Source organism: Pristiophorus japonicus, unplaced genomic scaffold (genome assembly GCF_044704955.1).
Source record: "Pristiophorus japonicus isolate sPriJap1 unplaced genomic scaffold, sPriJap1.hap1 HAP1_SCAFFOLD_393, whole genome shotgun sequence".
Lineage (NCBI taxonomy): Eukaryota > Metazoa > Chordata > Chondrichthyes > Pristiophoridae > Pristiophorus > Pristiophorus japonicus.
Window position 1 is genome coordinate 452,317 of NW_027253794.1, and position 22,599 is coordinate 474,915.

Sequence of the window (22,599 nt, forward strand, 5' to 3'; positions counted from 1 at the left end):
GGCTCTAAATCTAGGGAGTAATTTTGCAAAGATCCACTGCTATAATGGAGACTCACTAGATGGAATTCAGTTGGGTTGTTTGACAGAGATGTTGTCTGGAGGTCATGAGGCCGATTTTCATTATTGGCAGAGCAATTGTGCAATTTGTCTGAAGGAGTCAGCAAGTGGCTCAAGCCATTTTGATAGTTGTTCCTCATTTGCTTCTCATTGTCAAGTTACAAGTGTGGAGCCAGCATTCATAAGCAATTTGCCGATTGAGGGAAGGGCAAAATCTTGTAGTTCCTCCTTCATGGGACCTCCATTCTCCTGTGTTAATGAGGTGCCACCTGAAGCAGGTTAGAAAGTGGTATTCTCAAAGCCACAGGAGCAATTATCTGCTCATCTTCAAATTTATGAAGCATGGGCAATGTTTTACGATGAGGAATAAGTGTGTTGTGTAAAACATATAAACAAATAATAGGAAAATTATAATGTTAACTGTCGATCTTTTTAACTTGTGGATAATAATGGAATTGTAGTGCAGTAAGATTTTTTAAATATTTCTGTTTCCTACATTTTCTATATAAGCAGGCAATTATGAGTCTAGATTTTTACCCATATTATCCATGTTACATTGAAGACAGTTTTGCTCACTCAATAAGAAAACAATATGAATTCACCCATAAATTGTGAGATTTGTACAATGGCAGAGAGCTTCGCCCACTGTCAGCGCAAATGATGAAAAATTGTAGGTCGTGCATGCACAAATTTTCAATTTGCTCTGCCCGTTGGCGAGGCTCCCTGCAGCACCAATAGTTAACACCCACCCGATGTCCAGATTATGTTATCAATGATGACTGACAGTGGATGTATTTATTTTCAGGTTGACGCTGCACTGAAGGGTACAAGAACCACATCTTGAGCCACATTCAGGATGTGGGCGATGGTGGCAAGGCTGCATTTATTACCCATCGCAAGTTTTCCTGAGAAAGCCTTTTCTTTCAGTACTGCACTGAAGTCTGAACCAAGACTATGTACTGCACTCCTAGAGTGGGACTTAAACCCGCAATCTTAGATGTAATCACATGCTATAAAAAGATTTAAACTGCGATTATTTCTTCCAAGTTTGGAATTTTAAATATGAACTAGCTAGAAGTACTTTATATTGAATGTACTTTTCCTTTGAGCTGCTTTGCTTTAGGATTTTTTAATTTTTATACGGCAAGAGAGACTGAAAGTTTGCAGATTAGAGGGACTTAGTTGTTAGTAGGCTGGAAATTGCTCATTCCCTATTGAACAATGGAATTCACTTTTTTGGACTGTGAACCGATAACTCAGATTTACACAACTTGTAAGAGCACTTATGGCTACAAATTTTCAGTTCCCACAGCGACGGCAAAGCTTGCTTTACTTACTGTGGGTGTGATCTTTGTATTTGTTTTCTTTTGGTCCTGATTTTACTAAGTGTGGATGCACTTTTCATATAAAATGGACACATTATGAAATGTTTTTTTATTATTCATTTTGATTTCTTAAGTAGTTTAGATGTCAGAAGAAAGGCAAGCGAGAAGACTGCAATACCAAGGATTTAATGTTAACAGCATATAACTCATCCTAGGTTTGCAATTCAGGGAACAGAAGTTCTGTTACAAGATTTTTCACTGAAGTGAATAAAGGAAATCACAAAGCTTCTGCTGATTTATATTGTTTTACTAAAACATTATTACTTTATATAGAATGCTTTCAATTTCATCATTGTGATTAGGAAAATGCATCTGTTTACATCTAGGATAATCATTGTATGTCTGGCTTATTTTCTTTCTGTTAACAATAAATAAACAAATCTAGCTTAAGCATGGATGTCTATCGTTCACTTAGAAATTTAGACAGTGCGCGTCAGTCTGAAGACCTTTTTTATATTTGTATGTGGGATGTGGGTGGTGTGGTGTATGTAGCACACAAATCACCGACTCCACACGGTCTGGTGTAAGTCTAACTGCTGTGACCTTCATCCTTTATTGTTCAGCTCCAGAGTGCCTCCCAGGTGTGGTGGTCAGCCTTATATAGCATTTGTTACAGGTACTACCAGGGTTTCCCACCGCAGCGCCCTCTGTGGTGTGGCATAGTACTTACAATACATTTAAGGTACTGGGACGATACACACATCATTACATAACATCACCATCACCTCCCCCCCTCCACCTGGACGCAGGACAACGATACACACATCATTACATAACATCACACTTGTCCAACGGAAGGCAGGTGGGCATAGACAGTGCGTTAGTATGGTACATTTTATCTGGTACATTAACTGGTTATTGACTGGTAGCGGAACCTTGATTTCCTTGTTAGCCGTTATCATTAATTGTATTTCATCCATTATTTCACACAAATACAGTGGCCATTCAGCATAAAAAAGAGTAATTCTTATTATAAATTCACTATCTCACATTAACATAATTCATTTTAGACTCGCTCTGCCAAACAGAAGTCCTTTGTGGGGACCACCTCTTTGTAAGGCCCTTTTAAGACTCCCGGGTGCATTTCCTTTTTAAGGCACCATCTTTGATGCAGGAGGATTCCACGAGGCTTCTCCTTGGGCGCCGCCATCTTTGATGCTCTGCAGCTCCGACACGATGCCGCCGCCATCTTCTTCTCCGTCGCTCCGGATGCCCTCCGCCGTCGCAGCCTCTGCTCCCCTCCGCTGCCACCTGACTTGCCGCCTCTCCTGCGGCCGTCGGGCCTCTCCAGCGGCCGCACTTGCCGCGTCCCCCGCGGCCTCCGTAGCCCCCGACCTCCAGCTGCTGCCGCCGCCCGACACTAACAGCTCCTCAGCGGGGCTCTTCCGATCCACCGGCCCCTGGATCCCTCAGCACCCCGCCCGCAGCGCCCCGCCGGCTCAACCCCCACCCCCCCCCCTTGGGCCCCTCTGTGCAGGGCTGCTTGCCTGTGGGGGCTGGGGCTGCAGGGTCTCTGTGTGAGGTCCGGGGCTGGGACTTGCCTGTGGGGATTAAGGCTGCAGGGTCTCTGTGTGAGGTCCGGGCCTGGGGCTTGCCTGTGGGTGGATTGAGGCTGCAGCTCCAGCTCGGTCGGCGCTGCTCTCTGGGGACCCGGGGCACAGCAGCACCCTGGGGAGCAGCAGCCTGTGGAGTGATGAAGTCTTCCCAGCTCCCACGGACCTTCCCCATCCACCTCCGGCCGAGGAGTGTCGGCCCATCGCCTGCAACGACCCACAAAGGTAAAGCGTGCGTCTCGTCCCGGTGGGATACCTGCACCATCGCTCTGCCGAGAACATGTATTAGTTCCCTGGTGTAGGTACGCAGCTTCGCCGTGACCGGGACCAGCTTGGGTCGTGCAGCTGGGTTAATCCACAGTTTATCAAAAGTTCTCCGACTCATCAACAATGGACCCGAGCCTGTGTCCACTTCCATACTCACTGGGACTCCGTTGATTTTATTTCACTTATCACTGGGGGCGAATCGTCAGTGCACGTATACAGTCCCAACACCTCATCTTCTTCTACCTGCTCCTCGCTGAACAGTGGATCATCCCCCATCTCCTCAGCCACACGGTGAGTCCGATTTCTTTTACACATACGCTGAAGGTAGCCTTTAACGTGGCAGGTATTGCACGTATACTCCGCAAACCTGCACCGGTGAGCCCCATGGCTTCCTCCACAGCGCCAGCATGGTGCTGCTTGATTGGCCCCCCTCGGCGGACTCTGAGCTCCAGGATCCCGAGGCCCCGGGCAGAGCCACGTTCTGCAGTTTTGTCCATGGTGGGCGCTACCCTGTGGACAGTGCCTGCCGGGTTCGAGACTGTGGATTATTTGCTTGGTGCTGCAAGTCGAGGTCATATATGCCCGGCTGATGGCAATGGCCTTTGTCAGAGTGACCGTGGGTTCCGTGGCCAGCAGCTTGTGAAGGAGGCCCTCGTGGCCAATCCCCATAACGAAAACGTCCCGCAAAGCCTCGTCAAGGTGTGCCCCAAAATCACACGGCGCCGCGAGTCTCCTGAAGTCTGCAGCATATTTGGTGACATCCTGGCCCTCAGGTCTGCAGTGATGGTAAAATTTGTATCTGGCCGAGAGGATGCTCTCTTTCAGTTTCAACTGGTCACGAATGAGTTCAGTCAGCTCCTCGTATGACTTGTCCCTGGCGCTCCCAGGTGCCAGCAAATCCCTGACGAGACAGTAAACCTCATCTCCACAACTTGAGAGCAATATCGCCTTAGGCCTCTCTCTCATTGCCTTTGTGTCCTCCGTCAGATCGTTTGCTGTGAAGTAGTACTCGAGCCTTTCCGTAAAGGCCTCCCAATCATTGCCTACGGTAAAATCCTTTAGCGAGCCCAGAGTAGCCATGGTTGCGTGGACTTCGTCCGCTTCCTCGTTGCCAATGTGGTGTATGTAGCACACAGATCACTGACTCCACACGGTCTGGTGTTAATCTAACTGCTGTGACCTTCGTCCTTTATTGTTCAGCTCCAGAGTGCCTCCCAGGTGTGGTGGTCAGCCTTATATAGCCTTTGTTACAGGTACTACCAGGGTTTCCCACCGCAGCGCCCTCTGTGGTGTGGCATAGTACTTGCAATACATTTAAGGTACTGGGACGATACACACATCATTACATAATAGGTGGCACTGGCCAGACTGCATTTATTGCCAATCCCTAAAGAGTGATGGCGGGCCTTTTGCTTGAACTGCTGAAGTCTTTTTGGTGATAGTGCTCCCACAATAATTTAGATAGGGAAATCCCGGATTTTGACCCAGCGATTCTGAAGCAACAGCATTAAATGTCCAAGTGTGACTTGGAGCTGAGAGTTTAATTGGTCTTTTATCGCATTGTAATTTGTGGGACCTTGCTGTGTAAAAAATGGCTGCTGTGTTTCCCTACATTACAACAGCCACTGCACTTCAAAAACTGTCTGTGAAGTGCTTTGGAGCATCCTGTGGTCATGAAAGACACTATATAAATGTAAGTCTTTGTTTATTTCTTTAAGTTCTTTCTTCAACAACTTGGATTTATATAGGATATTTAATATGGAAGAATGTCCCAAGGCATTTAGAGGTGTAATCAGAGAAAAAAGTACGCTGAGACAATATTAGCAGGAGTTACCCAAAGCTTGATCAAAGGCATGAGTTTTAAGCAGGGCCTTAAAGGAAGGGGTTCAAGGAGGTAATTCCAGAGTGCGGGACCTGCTACTTTTGCAACCTTAATGGAACTTTGTAGAATTACATAGAATTTATAGCATACAAACAGACCAATCATCCCATCTTATTTATGTCGGTGTTTATGTTCATAGAAACATAGAAAATAGGTGCAGGAGTAGGCCATTCGACCCTTCTAGCCTGCACCACCATTCAATGAGTTCATGGCTGAACATGCAACTTCAGTATCCCATTCCTGCTTTCTCGCCATACCCCTTGATCCCCCTAGTAGTAAGGACTTCATTCCACACAAGCATTCCTACCAGCCTCCATCATCTAACCCAATCAACATATCCTGCTATACCTTTCTCCATTATACACTTACCCGGAAATTGTTGCGGTCCTATCCCTGCAAGACCATCAGCATGCCGGGGCCATTAGAGGGAGCAGCGTGCGGTGGCATGCAGCTTCAGGGAGCAGCGCGTGCTGCTGCAGGAGGGCAACGGCTGATTGCAGTGTGGGTAGGTACAGCAGGAGCGGCAAGGTCGGGGCGAAGGAGCGGTAAGAGTTCGTAGAGGGATGTGATCGGGGCCCAGAAGAGGCGAGGGCCCAGGGACAGCATGGGCCAGCCCACATTGTGATATGTGTGCACACTAGGTCCGTGCAGCAGAGCTGGTCTCCAGTCATCTTGGTTAATCCTTGCCACTGGAGCAAGACCTCGCTCTGTCAAGCCCGTGTGGTGGCTGGTGTGCAACGGCCGCCACACGTTAAAAAAATCCACGCACAGGCATCTTCCACCCTTCAAGATGTAGTTCGGGATCTGGAATATTAGGACCTTCATTGAAACAGCTGTGAACTCACCCCTTTTCGGCGTGGAAGCAAGTCATGCGCGATGCTGAGAAGGTTGTGGATAGCACATTTAGTGAGTTGGTCACACTGCAGGTAAGGGTTAGGACAGATAGTGAATGGGTGGCCAAGAGACAAGGCAAGAGCAGGAAGGTAGTGTAGGAGGCCCCTGTGGTCATCTCCCTCCAAAACAGATATACCGTTTTGGATACTGTTGGGGGCGATGACTTACTAGGGGAAGGCACCAGCAGCCAGGTTCATGACACCATGGGTGGCTCTGCTGCACAGAATGGCGAGAAAAAGAGTGGGAGAGCTATAGTGATAGGGGACTCTATTGTAAGGAGAATAGATAGGAGTTTCTGCGGCCGCAACCGAAACTCCAGGATGGTATGTTGCCTCCCTGGTGCAAGGGTCAAGGATGTCTTTGAGTGGCTGCAGAGCATTCTGGAGAGGGAGGGTGAACAGCCAGTTGCCGTGGTACATGTAGATACCAACAATATAGGCAAGAGGCGGGAAGAGGTCCTACAAGCTGAATTTATGGCGCTAGGAGTTAAATTAAAAAGAAGGAACTTAAAGGTAGTAATCTCTGAATTGCTACCAGTGCCACGTGCTAATCAGAGTAGAGGGAGCAGGATAGTTAGAATAAATACGTGACTTGAGCAGTGGTGCAAGAGGGAGGGATTCAAATTCCTGGGATATTGGAACCAGTTCTGGGGGAAGTGGAACCTGTACAAAAGGGACGGTCTGCACTTGGGCAGGACTGGAACTGATGTCCTGGGGGTAACATTTGCTAATGCAGTTCGGGAGTGTTTAAACTAATATGGCAGGGGGATGGGAACCTATGCAGCGAGACAGGGCGAAGTAATATGGAGTCAGAAACAGATGGTGGAAAGGTAAAAAGCAATAGTGGAAGGCCAAGTAAACAAAGGCAAGAAACAAAAAGGGCCACACTACATCATAATTCTAAAAGGACAAAGGGTGTTAAAAAAAACAAGCCTGAAGGCTTTGTGTCTTAATGCAAGGAGTATCTGTAAAAAGGTGGATGAATTAACTGTGCAAATAGATGTTAACAGATATGATGTGATTGGGATTACAGAGACATGGCTCCAGGATGATCAGGGCTGGGAACTCAACATCCAAGGGTATTCAACATTCAGGAAGAATAGAATAAAAGGAAAAGGAGATGGGGTAGCATTGCTGGTTAAAGAGGAGATTAATGCAATAGTTAGGAAGGACATTAGCTTGGATGATGTGGAATCTATATGGGTAGAGCTGCAGAACACCAAAGGGCAAAAATCATTAGTGGGAGTAGTGTACAGACCTTCAAACAGTAGTAGTGATGTTGGGGAAGGCATCAAACAGGAAATTAGGGGTGCATGCAATAAAGGTGCAGCAGTTATCTTGGGTGATTTTAATATGCATATAGATTGGGCTAACCAAACTGGAAGCAATACGGTGGAGGAGGATTTCCTGGAGTGCATAAGGGATGGTTTTCTAGACCAATATGTTGAGGAACCAACTAGGGGGGAGGCCATCTTAGACTGGGTGTTGTGTAATGAGAGAGGATTAATTAGCAATCTTGTTGTGCGAGGCCCCTTGGGGAAGAGTGACCATAATATGGTGGAATTCTACATTAGGATGGAGAATGAAGCAGTTAATTTAGAGACCATGCTTCAGAACTTAAAGAAGGGTAACTTTGAAGGTATGAGGCGTGAATTGGCTAGGATAGATTGGCGAATGATACTTAAGGGGTTGACAGTGGATGGGCAATGGCAGACATTTAGAGACCGCATGGATGAACGACAACAATTGTACATCCCTGTCTGGCATAAAAATAAAAAAGGGAAGGTGGCTCAACCGTGGCTATCAAGGGAAATCAGGGATAGTATTAAAGCCAAGGAAGTGGCATACAAATTGGCCAGAAATAGCAACGAACCTGGGGACTGGGAGAAATTTAGAACTCAGCAGAGGAGTACAAAGGGTTTGATTAGGGCAGGGAAAATAGAGTATGAGAGAAAGCTTGCAGGGAACATTAAAACGGACTGCAAACGCTTCTATAGATATATAAAGAGAAAAAGGTTAGTAAAGACAAATGTAGGTCCCCTGCAGTCAGAATCAGGGGAAGTCATAACAGGGAACAAAGAAATGGCAGACCAATTGAACAAGTATTTTGGTTCGGTATTCACTAAGGAGGACACAAACAACCTTCCGGATATAAAAAGGGTCAGAGGATCTAGTAAGAAGGAGGAACTGAGGGAAATCCTTATTAGTCGGGAAATTGTGTTGGGGAAATTGATTGGATTGAAGGCCGATAAATCCCCAGGGCTTGATGGTCTGCATCCCAGAGTACTTAAGGAGGTGGCCTTGGAAATAGCGGATGCATTGACAGTCATTTTCCAACATTCCATTGACTCTGGATCAGTTCCTATGGAGTGGAGGGTAGCCAATGTAACCCCACTTTTTAAAAAAGGAGGGAGAGAGAGAACAGCCTGACATCGATAGTGGGTAAAATGATGGAATCAATTATTAAGGATGTCATAGCAGCGCATTTGGAAAGAGGTGACATGATAGGTCCAAGTCAGCATGGATTTGTGAAAGGGAAATCATGCTTGACAAATTTTCTGGAATTTTTTGAGGATGTTTCCAGTAGAGTGGACAAGGGGGAACCAGTTGATGTGGTGTATTTGGACTTTCAGAAGGCTTTCGACAAGGTCCCACACAAGAGATTAATGTGCAAAGTTAAAGCACATGGGATTGTGAGTAGTGTGCTGATGTGGATTGAGAACTGGTTGTCAGACAGGAAGCAAAGAGTAGGAGTAAATGGGTACTTTTCAGAATGGCAGGCAGTGAGTAGTGGGGTACCGCAAGGTTCTGTGCTGGGGCCCCAGCTGTTTGCATTGTACATTAATGATTTAGACGAGGGGATTAAATGTAGTATCTCCAAATTTGCAGATGACACTAAGTTGGGTGGCAGTGTGAGCTGCGAGGAGGATGCTATGAGACTGCAGAGTGACTTGGATAGGTTAGGTGAGTGGACAAATGCATGGCAGATGAAGTATAATGTGGATAAATGTGAGGTTATCCACTTTGGTGGTAAAAACAGAGACAGACTATTATCTGAATGGTGACAGATTAGGAAAAGGGGAGGTGCAACGTGACCTGGGTGTCATGGTACATCAGTCATTGAAGGTTGGCATGCAGGTACAGCAGGCGGTTAAGAAAGCAAATGGCATGTTGGCCTTCATAGCGAGGGGATTTGAGTTCCGGGGCAGGGAGGTGTTACTACAGTTGTACAGGGCCTTGGTGAGGCCACACCTGGAGTATTGTGTACAGTTTTGGTCTTCTAACTTGAGGAAGGACATTCTTGTTATTGAGGGAGTGCAGCGAAGATTCACCAGACTGATTCCCGGGATGGCGGCACTGACATATCAAGAAAGACTGGATCAACTGGGCTTGTATACACTGGAGTTCAGAAGAATGAGAGGGGATCTTATCGAAATGTTTAAAATTCTGATGGGTTTAGACAGGTTAGATGCAGGAAGAATGTTCCCAATGTTGGGGAAGTCCAGAACCAGGGGTCACAGTCTAAGGATAAGGGGTAAGCCATTTAGGACCGAGATAAGGAGAAACTTCTTCACCCAGAGAGTGGTGAACCTGTGGAATTCTCTACCACAGAAAGTTGTTGAGGCCAATTCACTAAATATATTCAAAAAGGAGTTAGATGTAGTCCTTACTACTAGGGGGATCAAGGGGTATGGCGAGAAAGCAGGAATGGGGTACTGAAGTTGCATGTTCAGTCATTGAATGGCGGTGCAAGCTCGAATGGCCGAATGGCCTACTCCTGCACCTATTTTCTATGTTTCTATGTTTCTATCCTTGTTTCGAGGTACTGCCTATGATAAGAACATAAGAACATAAGAAATAGGAGCAGGAGTAGGCCATAAGGCCCCTCGAGCCTGCTCTGCCATTTAATACGATCTTGGCTGATCCAATCATGGACTCAGGTCCACTTCCCCACCCGCTCCCTGTAACCCCTTATTCCCTTATCGGTTAAGAAACTGTCTATCTCTGTCTTAAATGTATTCAATGTCCCAGCTCCAACAGCTCCTGAGGCAGCGAATTCCACAGATTTACAACCCTCTGAGAAAGTAAATTTCTCCTCATCTCAGTTTTAAATGGGCGGCCCATTATTCTAAGATTATGCCCCTTAGTTCTCGTCTCCCCTATCAGTGGAAACATTCTCTGTGCATTCACCTTGTCAAGCCCCCTCATAATCTTATACGTTTCGATAAGATCACCTCTCAATCTTCTGAATTCCAATGAGTAGAGGCCCAACCTACTCAACCTTTCCTCATTGGTCAAGCCCCTCATCTCCGGAATCAACCTAGTGAACTTTCTCTGAACTGAATTTTGAAATTATGCCCTGTATACCCAAGTCCAAGTCATTAATATAGATCAAGAAAAGCAGTGGTCCTAGTATCTGCCCCTGGGGAACACCACTGTATACTTTCATCCAATCCGAAAAACACCCATGCTGCCATTTATTCCATGGGCTTCAACTTTGCTGGCAAGCCTATTATGTGGCACTTTATCAAACGCCTTTTGGAAATCTATGTACACCATGTACAACTGCATTGCCCTCATTAACCCTCTCTGTTACCTCACCAAAAATTAGATCAAGTTAATTGAACACGATTTGCCTTCAATAAATCCGTGCTGGCTTTCCTTAATTAATCCAAACCCGTCCAAGTGACTGATAGCGTTGTCCCTGATTATCCTTTCTGAAAGCTTTCCCACTATCGAAGTTAAACTAACTGGCCTGTAGTTGCTGGGTTTATCCTTACATCCATTCTTGAATAATGTTGTAACATTTGTAACCACCCCCGTATCTAAGGAGGATTGGAAGATTATGGCCAGCATCTCAGCGATTTCCTCCTTAACTTCCCTCATATCCTAGTATGCATCCCATCCTATCCTGGTGACTTATCAACTTTAAGCCTTTCTGGTACCTCCTCTATCAACTTTTATGCTATCCAGTATATCCACTATTTGCTATTTCACAATGGCCTTGATTTTATGAACCTGAACCGATTTTATGAACCTCAACCGGTCCGTGGCGGATGGCGCTAGTGGCGGATCCCGACCCCGCTGCTGGCTCCATCCCAACCTCTGAAATGAATTTCACCTGATTGTGCTTGTTAAGCCCGCCCATGGGGATTTAGCCCAATTAGAGGAAGCAAGTCTGGTGATGTCATTTAATGATGCGTCATCAGCCGGTTTCCTTAATGGCTTATGGAGGGAGCCACAGCATTCAGTGAGGTCCTCTTCACTTCCCATGGGAGGAACAGACCTCCCCAAGAGATCAATACAGCCTGGTTGCACATTGCAGAGGAGGGCACACACAGGGATGTGGTCAGGATGACCTGGCTGCAATGCCGCAATCATTTCAATGATCTCAATAGATCAAGAAACATTACTGCAAAGCCATATTCGCCCTCAACTTGCTGTGCCACTCATCACATTTCCGTGACTCTGCCTTTCCTACCCTACTCCTGCACATCCTTACACCAACTTACCTTGCACCTCCACCCATCCCTCTCTATCTATATAATCACTTTCCCATCTCATGAACCACCCCTCATACTCACCCTCATCCTAGTCCAATCATAGCAACTAACAACACACAAGAGTAGGCACTCGGGTGTTTAGCCAATGTTCATGTAAAGTTTCTGTTAATGTCGTGTCAAACATTGAAACCTTTATTTTCAACACTTTGTGTTCTTGGACAGATTTGTGTGCACCTTTGGAAGTGGCTTAGTGAGTTGCAGTGAATGGTGCGACATAACAGTACCCCCTGCAATGGTGATGAGTGTGAAAGGAATGGCTTTGGCATTGTAGGGATGCTTTATGGTGTTGGGATGGGATGGTGCCAACCTGGCACATCATGTGGCAGCCACGGTGTACAGCATCAAGTGAAGTATATCTGGCCATGGTGAAGCCATCCCGGCAGCAATATGGTCGGGTGCTGATGGCCTCTGTCCTGTGCTGCATCAGTTGATTGCAGATAAGTTTGGTGTTGTTTTTGGTGGTACTGATGTGCCTGGTGCTGCTGGTGTTGGGGCTGATTGTGGTGGGATTCTGAGGAACAAGGTGCGATAGTAATAGATGTCAGGTGAACTTGAGATGACAGAAGCAAGCTGTCCATTGTGAGAGAGGTTGTTCCAATGTGGTAACACAGGATAGAGAGATTGCTCCGAACACTTGCAACCTGCATAAAGCTCAAAGTGCCTTCCAAATGCAGTAAGCAACAGCTTTTGATCTTGGAAAGTGAACAGTTGTGAAATGGGAGATTTTATAACACAATTGCAGCTGTCAAGTAAATAAATTAAATCATGGTCACACAGTTCTCTCGGTCCTTACTGGACGTGATGCCCAAGTAGCAATAATATAATATCCCCTATATATTACCTGTGGGCAACCTGGTAAAATGGTAAGTTCAGCTCAAAATTAATTTTAATAGGCTCTTAACAAGGTCATAATGACCTAAATTGCCTCCTCCACTGCTGCATGTTGGGTCTGTTCAGCATTGACAGACCCGACATCTGGGAAAGTAGTGTGGTGGTGGGTTGACAGTGGGGTCCCAACCTGCTGTCAATCATTTTAAATTTAACAGCTGACCTACCACCCATCCCGTCCTATGAGCGCCGGCAAAATTCTGGCCTCAGTGTCAGACGAGATTATGAGCTGTATCGTACTCGCGTCCGGACTGGGCTTCAACTCATCTGACTCCACTGAGCCAAGATTGTCATCAACTCGATAAAATAAAAGTTCCAGTTTTTTGGTGAAGAGAAAAAGAGAAATACTGAAGCAATAGTCAGTTTAGACAATGTTTAGTATGTCATTGCCTGTAAAAGCGCTTTGAGACATTCGGTGGTCATGAAAGGGGGTATATAAATCCAAGTCCTTCTTTCTTTAATCGTTAGTTTACATAATAAATCTGATCGAAAGACATTCCAGTGATTTAATACAGGCAGAGAAGCTTCATTTGTTCATTTATAAGAAGGCCTTGAAGGGACAAGTTCATTAAAATTATGGAGTTGTCTTAGGTAACCCAATGAAACATGCAAATTGCGACGTAAAAGGGGTAAGGAAAAAGGTATAAAATGTGGGTGCTGGAAAAGATACTTTAGAATTTGATAAACCTCAAAAACCAAGCCCAGAATTGTAACGTGTTTGAATTTTCCGGCTAAAACTCGCAAAGTTTCATCTTAAGTGCTACCATTAAGTATATGTTTAATTATTACATGCTTAATAAATCTGTGACATCTAACACTTAATGTTATGAATTATTATTTTGAGGTGTAAATTATAAATAAGAACACCCCTCCTCAATTAAATGTAAGGACAGTAGTGTGAGATGTAAAATTATGAATGGCTCTCTAGGTTTTATAAATAGAAATATGATGTATTAAAACAAAGCGGTAATGCTAAACCTGTACAAATCATTAGTTCGGCTGCAGTTAGAATATTGGGGGTAATTTTCAAATTTGTCACCTGCATGGTAACCTGGGGCTGTGAATGTCATATTTCATGTCATATCTCCCTTTGCCTATCATCAGGCCACTGTTACATCAGATAATTCAGCTACATTAATAAGTGTCAAAATGTAGATGTTGACCCCTGTATTATATGAATATAAATAACATATTCAGCATTATGTTGCAAAAGGCTATTTAAGATCATCGTTACAATAGTTCTTGCCACCTTGGTATAATGCAAGAATGCTTTGAAAAGAGTTTCTTCCACAATGTAACATATTATATTAAGAGCTTTCAAAATCAATCCAACCGCTGCATCTCAGGTCTGAACACAAGTTCCTTTTTAAAATAATATGCCTTGATTCGAACAGAAAATTTAACACACATCCGTTAAACTATGCAAGTAACACTCATGAAGGGCACAGTCTGATTTTGTTAACTTAAATAAAGGATTCATGTTGTGCAAAGTATTTGATATCATTACATGCATTCTTCAAGGGAATCTCACCTGTACAAATTTCTTCTTGATCAGTACCATTCACATAGTCTTGACTGACCAGTGATGCAAAGCATGCCTACAAGAAATTCACAATTAATGCTTCCAATTTTCCAACATTTAGTCAACAAAAACAATCTAGTGTAAGGGCACTTTCATATCCGATTACAACTGTAGGCATAAGATTCAAGGATTCTGCAAAAATTGAGCAACAAAAGGTGTCAGGAAAATATTTGTGGAATAAGTTATTGCTGGGGAAAGCTGAACACATCAGTAGAAGAGAGATCATTTAATAGATATGTTAGAACAGCAGCCAGCAGACACTTGGAAGTGTGACAAAATCTGGAGCAGTAAAGAAGCTCTTCCAGGTCAAGGTTTTAAATCCAAACTGGATAGTCTCGACCTCAAGCAGAAAGCAAATAAGACTGGCAGAAACAAGGCAGAGACAAAGGAATCTGAGAGCCAAGAGATAACAAATAAAAGAGCATAGTAATATCACAGAGTTATACAACATAAAAACAGGCCATTCAGCCCAAGAGGTTGATGCCAGTGTTTATGTTCCACATGAGCCTCCTCCCAGTTTACTTCATCCCACCCTTTCAACATATCCTTCTGTTCCATTCTCTCTCATGTACTTATCGAGCTTCCCCTTAAATACATCTATGCTAATCGCCTCAACCATTCCATGTGGTAGCAAGTTCCACATTCTTATCACTCTCTGAGCACAGAAGTTTCCCCTGAATTCCTTATTGGATTTATTAGTGGCTATCTTATATTCACGACCCCTAGTTCTGGATTTCCCCACAAGCGGAAACATATTTTCTATGTGTACCCTATCAAACTCCTTCATATTTTTATTCTAGAGAAAAGAACCCCAGCCAGTTCGTTTTTTCCTGATAGTTCTATACTTTCAGTTCTGGTACCATCGTCATTAATCTATTTTGCACTTTCTCTAGTTTGCACTATATCCTTTTTGTAAAATGGAGACCAGAACTGTGCACAGTGCTGCAAGTGTGGTCTAACCAAGGTTCTCTACAAGTTTAACATAACCTCTCTACTTTTTAGTTCAATTCCTCTGGAAATTGGTTTTAAATCCAAAGGTTTTAAATCCAAACTGGATAGTCTCGACCTCAAGCAGAAAGCAAATAAGACTGGCAGAAACAAGGCAGAGACAAAGGAATCTGAGAGCCAAGAGATAACAAATAAAAGAGCATAGTAATATCACAGAGTTATACAACATAAAAACAGGCCATTCAACCCAAGAGGTTGATGCCAGTGTTTATGTTCCACATGAGCCTCCTCCCAGTTTACTTCATCCCACCCTTTCAACAAGTCCTTTGTCTGCACTTGCTATGGCTTTGTAAGCCTGTGCTGCTACTTTTAATGACATGTGAATCTATACTCCTAAATCCCTTTGCCCCAACTCTGTCCCATTTAGACATAGGCCAGAACTTTGTCATCTGTAACATCAGCATCGGTGCCCTTGAAACTATCTCACCTTGGTCCTCAGAATCCCACCACAATCAACCCCAACACCAACAGCACGGGCACACCAGCAGCACCAACAACAACACCAACCTTCTTCACAATCACCTGATGCTGCACAGGACACAGGGCATCAGCACCCAACCACATTGCTGCTCGTGATACCAGGGATGACCTCACCATGGTCACAGTTACTTCACTTGACACTGTACACCTGGCTGCCACATTATGTGCCAGGTTGGCACCACCCCACATCAATACCATAGTGCATCCCGACAACGCCCAAGCCATTCCTTTTGCACTCACCATTGCGGGGGTACCGTTATGCCTCACCATTCACTGCAACTCACTAAGCCACTTCCAAAGGTGCATACAAATCTGTCCAAGAAGGCAAAGTGTTGAAAATAAATATGTCAATGTTTGACAACACATTAACAGAAACTTTACATGAACATTGGCTAAAACACCCAAGTTTCTATCCACGTGTGCTGTCAGTTGGTATGCTTGCACTAGGCTGAGGATGAGTGTGAGGGGTGGCTAATTAGATGGAAATCTGATAATGTAGATGGAGAGGGGTGGATGGAGGTGCAAGATAAGTTGGTGTAAGGATGTGCAGGAGTAGGGTAGGGAAGGCAGAGTGATGGGGATGTGATGAGTGGCACAGCAGGATGAGGTGTGGCTCTACAGTAATGTTTTGTGACCTACTGAGATCATTGAAAGGTTTGCACCACTGTAGCAGGAAGCAAGAAACTGTAGACCAGTTAGCCTAACATCTGTCGTTGGGAAAATGCTGGAGTCCATTATTAAGGAAGTAGTAACAAAACATTTAGAAAATCATAATACAATCCAGCAGAGTCAACATGATTTTATGAAAGGGAAATCATGTTTGGCAAATTTGCTGGAGTTCTTTGAGGATGTAACAAGCAGGGTGAATAAGGGGGAACCAGTAGATATCGTGCATTTGGGTTTCCAGGAGATATTCGATAAGGTGCCACATAAAAGGTGCGAAGGTTGTTGGTGTCCTCCTTAGTGAATACCGAACCAAAGTACTTGTTCAATTGGTCTGCCATTTCTTTGTTCCCAGTTATGACTTCCCCTGATTCTGACTGCAGGGGACCTACGTTTGTCTTTACTAACCTTTTTCTCTTTACATACCTATAGAAACTTTTGCAATCCGCCTTAATGTTCCCTGCAAGCTTCTTCTCGTACTCCATTTTCCCTGCCCTAATCAAACCCTTTGTCCTCCTCTGCTGAGTTCTAAATTTCTCCCAGTCCCCGGGTTCACTGCTATTTCTGGCCAATTTGTATGCCACCTCCTTGGCTTTAATACTATCCCTGATTTCCCTTGATAGCCACGGTTGAGCCACCTTCCCTTTTTTATTTTTACGCCAGACAGGAATGTACAATTGTTGTAGTTCATCCATATGGTCTCTAAATATCTGCCATTGCCCATCCACAGTCAACCCCTTAAGTATCATTCGCCAATCTATCCTAGCCAATTCTCGCCTCATACCTTCAAAGTTACCCTTCTTTAAGTTCTGGACGATGGTCTCTGAATTAACTGTTTCATTCTCCATCCTAATGCAGAATTCCACCATATTATGGTCACTCTTCCCCAAGGGGCCTCGCGCAATGAGATTGCTAATTAATCCTCTCTCATTACACAACACCCAGTTTAAGATGGCCTCCCCCCTAGTTGGTTCCTCGACATATTGGTCCAGAAAACCATCCCTTATGCACTCCAGGAAATCCTCCTCCACCGTATTGCTTCCAGTTTGGCTCGCCCAATCTATGTGCATATTAAAGTTACCCATTATAACTGCTGCACCTTTATTGCATGCACCCCTAATTTCCTGCTTGATACCCTCCCCAACATCACTACTACTGTTTGGAGGTCTGTACACAACTCCCACTAACGTTTTTTGCCTTTTGGTGTTCTGCAGTTCTACCCATATAGATTCCACATCATCCAAGCTAATGTCCTTCCTAGCTATTGCATTAATCTCCTCTTTAACCAGCAATGCTACCCCACCTCCTTTTCCTTTTATTCTATTCTTCCTGAATGTTGAATACCCCTGGATGTTGAGTTCCCAGCCCTGATCATCCTGGAGCCACGTCTCCGTAATCCCAATCACATCATATTTATTAACACCTATTTGCACAGTTAATTCGTCCACCTTATTGTGGATACTCCTTGCATTAAGACACAAAGCCTTCAGGCTTGTTTTTTTAACACCCTTTGTCCTTTTAGAATTTTGCTGTACAGTGGCCCTTTTTGTTCTTTGCCTTGGGTTTCTCTGCCCTCCACTTTTCCTCATCTCCTTTCTGTCTTTTGCTTTTGCCTCCTTTTTGTCTCCCTCTGTCTCCCTGCATTGGTTCCCATCCCCCTGCCATATTAGTTTAACTCCTCCCCAACAGCACTAGCAAACACTCCCCCTAGGACATTGGTTCCGGTTCTGCCCAGGTGCAGACCGTCTGGTTTGTACTGGTCCCACCTCCCCCAGAACCGGTTCCAATGCCCCAGGAATTTGAATCCCTCCCTGCTGCACCACTGCTCAAGCCACGTATTCATCTGCACTATCCTGCGATTCCTACTCTAACTAGCACGTGGCACTGGTAGCAATCCCGAGATTACTACTTTTGAGGTCCTACTTTTTAATTTAGCTCCTAGCTCCTTAAATTCGTTTCGTAGGACCTCATCCCTTTTTTTACCTATGTCGTTGGTACCAATGTGCACCACGACAACTGGCTGTCCTCCCTCCCTTTTTAGAATGTCCTGCACCCACTCCGAGACATCCTTGACCCTTGCACCAGGGAGGCAACATACCATCCTGGAGTCTCGGTTGCGGCCGCAGAAACGCCTATCTATTCCCCTCACCATTGAATCCCCTATCACTATCGCTCTCCCACTCTTTTTCCTGCCCTTCTGTGCAACAGAGCCAGCCACGGTGCCATGAACTTGGCTGCTGCTGCCCTCCCCTGATGAGTCATCCCCCCCAACAGTACTCAAAGCGGTGTATCTGTTTTGCAGGGGCATGACCACAGGGGACCCCTGCACTACCTTCCTTGCACTACTCTTCCTGCTGGTCTTCCATTCCCTTTCTGGCTGTGGACCCTTCTCCTGCGGTAAGGCCAACTCGCTACACGTGCTACTCACGTCATTCTCAGCATCGTGGATGCTCCAGAGTGAATCTACCCTCAGCTCCAACTCCGCAACGCGGACCGTCAGGAGCTCGAGGCGGATACACTTCCCGCACACGTAGTCGTCAGGGAGACCGGAAGTGTCCCTGAGTTCCCACATGGTACAGGAGGAGCATAACACCTGACCGAGCTCTCCTGCCATGACTTAACCCTTAGATACACTTAAATTGGCAACAACAATGTTAAAAGTTACTGACTAATATAAAAAGAAAAAGAAAAACTACTCACCAATCACCAACCAATCACTTACCCCCTAGGCTGTGATGTCACCTTTCTGTTTCTTTCTACTTCTTTTTTGCCTTCTCCCTGTAGCTGCACAAGTACGCCTCACCAACGAACTCCCGATGCCTCTCGCGGCCTTTTATAGGCCTCCGACCCCGGACTCACGCCTCACCAACGAACTCCCGACGCCTCTCGCGGCCTTTTATAGGCCTCCGACCCCGGACTCACGCCTCACCACCGAACTCCCGACGCATCTCGCGGCCTTTTATAGGCGTCCGACCCCGGACTCACGCCTCACCTGTTGTGACGTTAGTTCCATTTATTGTAACGCCAGAGTGAGGCACAAGCATGGTGGACAGCCTTTAATACTGAGTCCTGTACAACTATGCAGGTAACCCTCAGGTCTCCCATCACATTGCCCTCTGGTGATACACCTTATAGAAACATAGAAACATAGAAAATAGATGCAGGAGTAGGCCATTCGGCCCTTCGAGCCTGCACCACCATTCAATAAGATCATGGCTGATCATTCACCTCAGTACCCCTTTCCTGCTTGCTCAACATACCCCTTGATCCCTTTAGCTGTAAGGGACATATCTAACACCCTCTTGAATATATCCAATGAACTGACATCAACAACTCTCTGCAGTAGACAATTCCACAGGTTAACAACTCTCTGAGTGAAGAAGTTTCGCCTCATCTCAGTCCTAAATGACTTACCCCTTATCCTTAGACTGTGACCCCTGGTTCTGGACTTCCTCAACATCGGGAACATTCTTCCTGCATCAAACCTGTCCAGTCCCGTCAGAATTTTATATGTTTCCATGAGATCCCCTCTCATTCTTCTAAACTCCAGTGAATACAGGCCCAGTCGATCCAGTCTCTCCACACATGTCAGTCCTGCCATCCCGGGAATCAGTCTGGTGAACCTTCGCTGCACTCACTCAATAGCAAGAACGTCCTTCCTCAGATTAGGAGACAAAAACTGAATACAATATTCCAAGTGAGGCCTCACTAAGGCCCTATACAACTGCAGTAAGACCTCCCTGCTCCGATACTCAAATCCCCTAGCTATGAAGGCCAACATGCCATTTGCCTTCTTCACCGCCTGCTGTATCTGCATGCCAATTTTCAATGACTGATGTACCATGACACCCAGCACCTCCACTTTTCCTAATCTGCCAACATTCAGATAATATTCTGCCTTCGTGTTTTTGCCACCAAAGTGCATAACTTCACAGTTATCCACATTATACTGCATCTGCCATGCATTTGCCCACTCACCTAATGTGTCCAAGTCACCCTGCAACCTCTTAGCATCCTCCTCACAGCTCACAGCGCCACCCAGCTTAGTGTCATCTGCAAACTTGGAGATACTACACTCAATTCCTTCATCTAAATCATTAATGTATATTGTAAATAGCTGGGGTCTCAGCACTGAGCCCTGCAGCACCCCACTAGTCACTGTCTGCCATTCTGAAAAGGACCCATTTATCCCGACCCTCTGCTTCCTGTCTGCCAACCAGTTCTCTATCCACGTCAATACATTACCCCCAATACAATGTGCTTTAATTTTGCACACCAATCTCTTTTGTGGGACCTTATCAAAAGCCTTTTGAAAGTCCAAATACACCACATCCACTGGTTCTCCCTTGTCCACTCTATTAGTTACATCCTCAAAAAATTCTAGAAGATTTGTCAAGCATGATTTCCCTTTCATAAATCCATGCTGACTTGGACCGATCCTGTCACTGCTTTCCAAATGCCCTGCTATTTCATCTCTAATAATTGATTCCAACATTTTCCCCACTGCTGATGTCAGGCTAACCGGTGTATAATTACCCGTTTTCTCTCTCCCTCCTTTCTTAAAAAGTGGTGTTACATTAGCTACCCTCCAGTCCATAGGAACTGATCCAGAGTTGATAGACTGTTGGAAAATGATCACCAATGCATCCACTATTTCTAGAGCCACTTCCTTAAGTACTCTGGGATGCAGACGATCAGGCCCTGTGGATTTATCGGCCTTCAATCCCATCAATTTCCCTAACACAATTTCCTGACTAATAAGGATTTCCTTCAGTTACTCCTTCTCATTAGATCATCGGTCCCCGAGTATTTCTGAAAGGTTATTTGTGTCTTCCTTCGTGAAGATAGAACCAAAGTATTTGTTCAATTGGTCTGCCATTTCTTTGTTCCTCATTATAAATTCACCTGATTCTGACTGCAAGGGACCTACGTTTGTCTTCACTACTCTTTTTCTCTTCACATATGTATAGAAGCTTTTGCAGAAGGTTTTTATGTTCCCAGCAAGCTTCCTCTCATGCTCTATTTTCCCCCTCATAATTAAACCTTTTGTCCTCCTCTGCTGAATTCTAAATTTCTCTCAGTCCTCAGGTTTGCTGCTTTTTCTGGCCAATTTATATGCCTCTTCCTTGGATCTAACAGTTCCTTAATTTCCCTTGTTAGCCACGGTTAAGCCATCTTCCCTGTTTTATTTTTACTCCAGCCAGGGATGTATAATTGTTGAAGTTCATCCATGTGATCTTTAAATGTTTGCCATTGCCTATCCATCGTCAACCCTTTAAGTATCATTCGGCAGTCTATTCTAGCCAATTCACGTCTCATACCATTGAAGTTGCCTTTCGTTAAGTTCAGGAGCCTTGTCTCTGAATTAACTGTGTCACTCTCCATCTTAATAAGGAATTCTAACATATTATGGTCACTCTTCCCCAAGGGGCCTCGCACAACAAGATTGCTAATTAGTCCTTTCTCATTACACATCACCCAGTCTAGGATGGCCAGCCCTCTAGTTGGTTCCTCGACATATTGGTCCAGAAAACCATCCCTAATACACTCCAGGAAATCCTCCTGCACCGTACTGCTACCAGTTTGGTTGGTGTTATATTTGTAAACGTATTTACTCTGTACAGCCACCGAGGGCTCATCCCCTGGAGTCCCAAGAGATCCCATAATCCCTTGGGAGAACAGGTATTTAAGGAGGCCTCACAGGTTGGAGAGGCACTCTGGAGACCTGCAATAAAAGGCTAAGGTCACACTTTAGCTCTTTCTCCATATATAATAACTGGCGACGAGATACAGATAGCGAACCCAAAGATGCAGTGACAGTTGTCATCCTGGAGAAATTCTCGGAGGGAGATGATTGGGAAACTTTTATGGAGCGGCTCGACCAATACTTCGTGGCCAACGAGCTAGATGGAGAAGAGAACGCTGCCAACGAAGGGCGATCCTCCTCACCATCTGTGGGGCACCAACGTATGGCCTCATGAAGAATCTGCTCACTCCAGCGAAACCCACGGAGAAATTGTGCGATGATTTGTGCAAACTGGTCCGAGAGCATTTGAACCCGAAGGAAAGTGTTCTGATGGCAAGGTACCGGTTCTACACCTACAAACGGTCTGAAGGCCAAAATGTGTCGAGTTATGATGCCGAGCTAAGACACCTTGCAGGATATTGCGAATTTGAAGGACATTTGGAGCACATGCTCAGAGATTTTTTTGTACTTAGCATTGGCCATGAAACCATACTTCGCAAACTTTTGACTGTAGAGGCCCCAACCTTGAGTAAGGCCCTAGCGATAGCCCAGGTGTTCATTGCCACCAGTGACAATACTAAGCAAATCTCTCAGCACACAAGTGCTGCTACAAGTACTGTGAACAAAGTGA

General features: G+C 45.1%; 1 protein-coding gene across 6 annotated transcripts in view; it reads left to right on the forward strand.

The window, feature by feature from the left end:
* Nucleotides 1–1,822, forward strand: part of LOC139250576 (uncharacterized) — a 336,890-nt gene extending 335,068 nt beyond the window's left edge. For all 6 annotated transcript variants that reach the window (XM_070872975.1, XM_070872969.1, XM_070872972.1 and 3 more), the window contains one exon: nt 863–1,822. In XM_070872975.1, the coding sequence (XP_070729076.1) occupies nt 863–901 (39 nt within the window). In that variant the 3' untranslated portion in view covers nt 902–1,822. The remainder of the gene's footprint in view (nt 1–862) is intronic.
* The last annotated feature ends 20,777 nt before the right edge of the window (nt 1,823–22,599 follow it).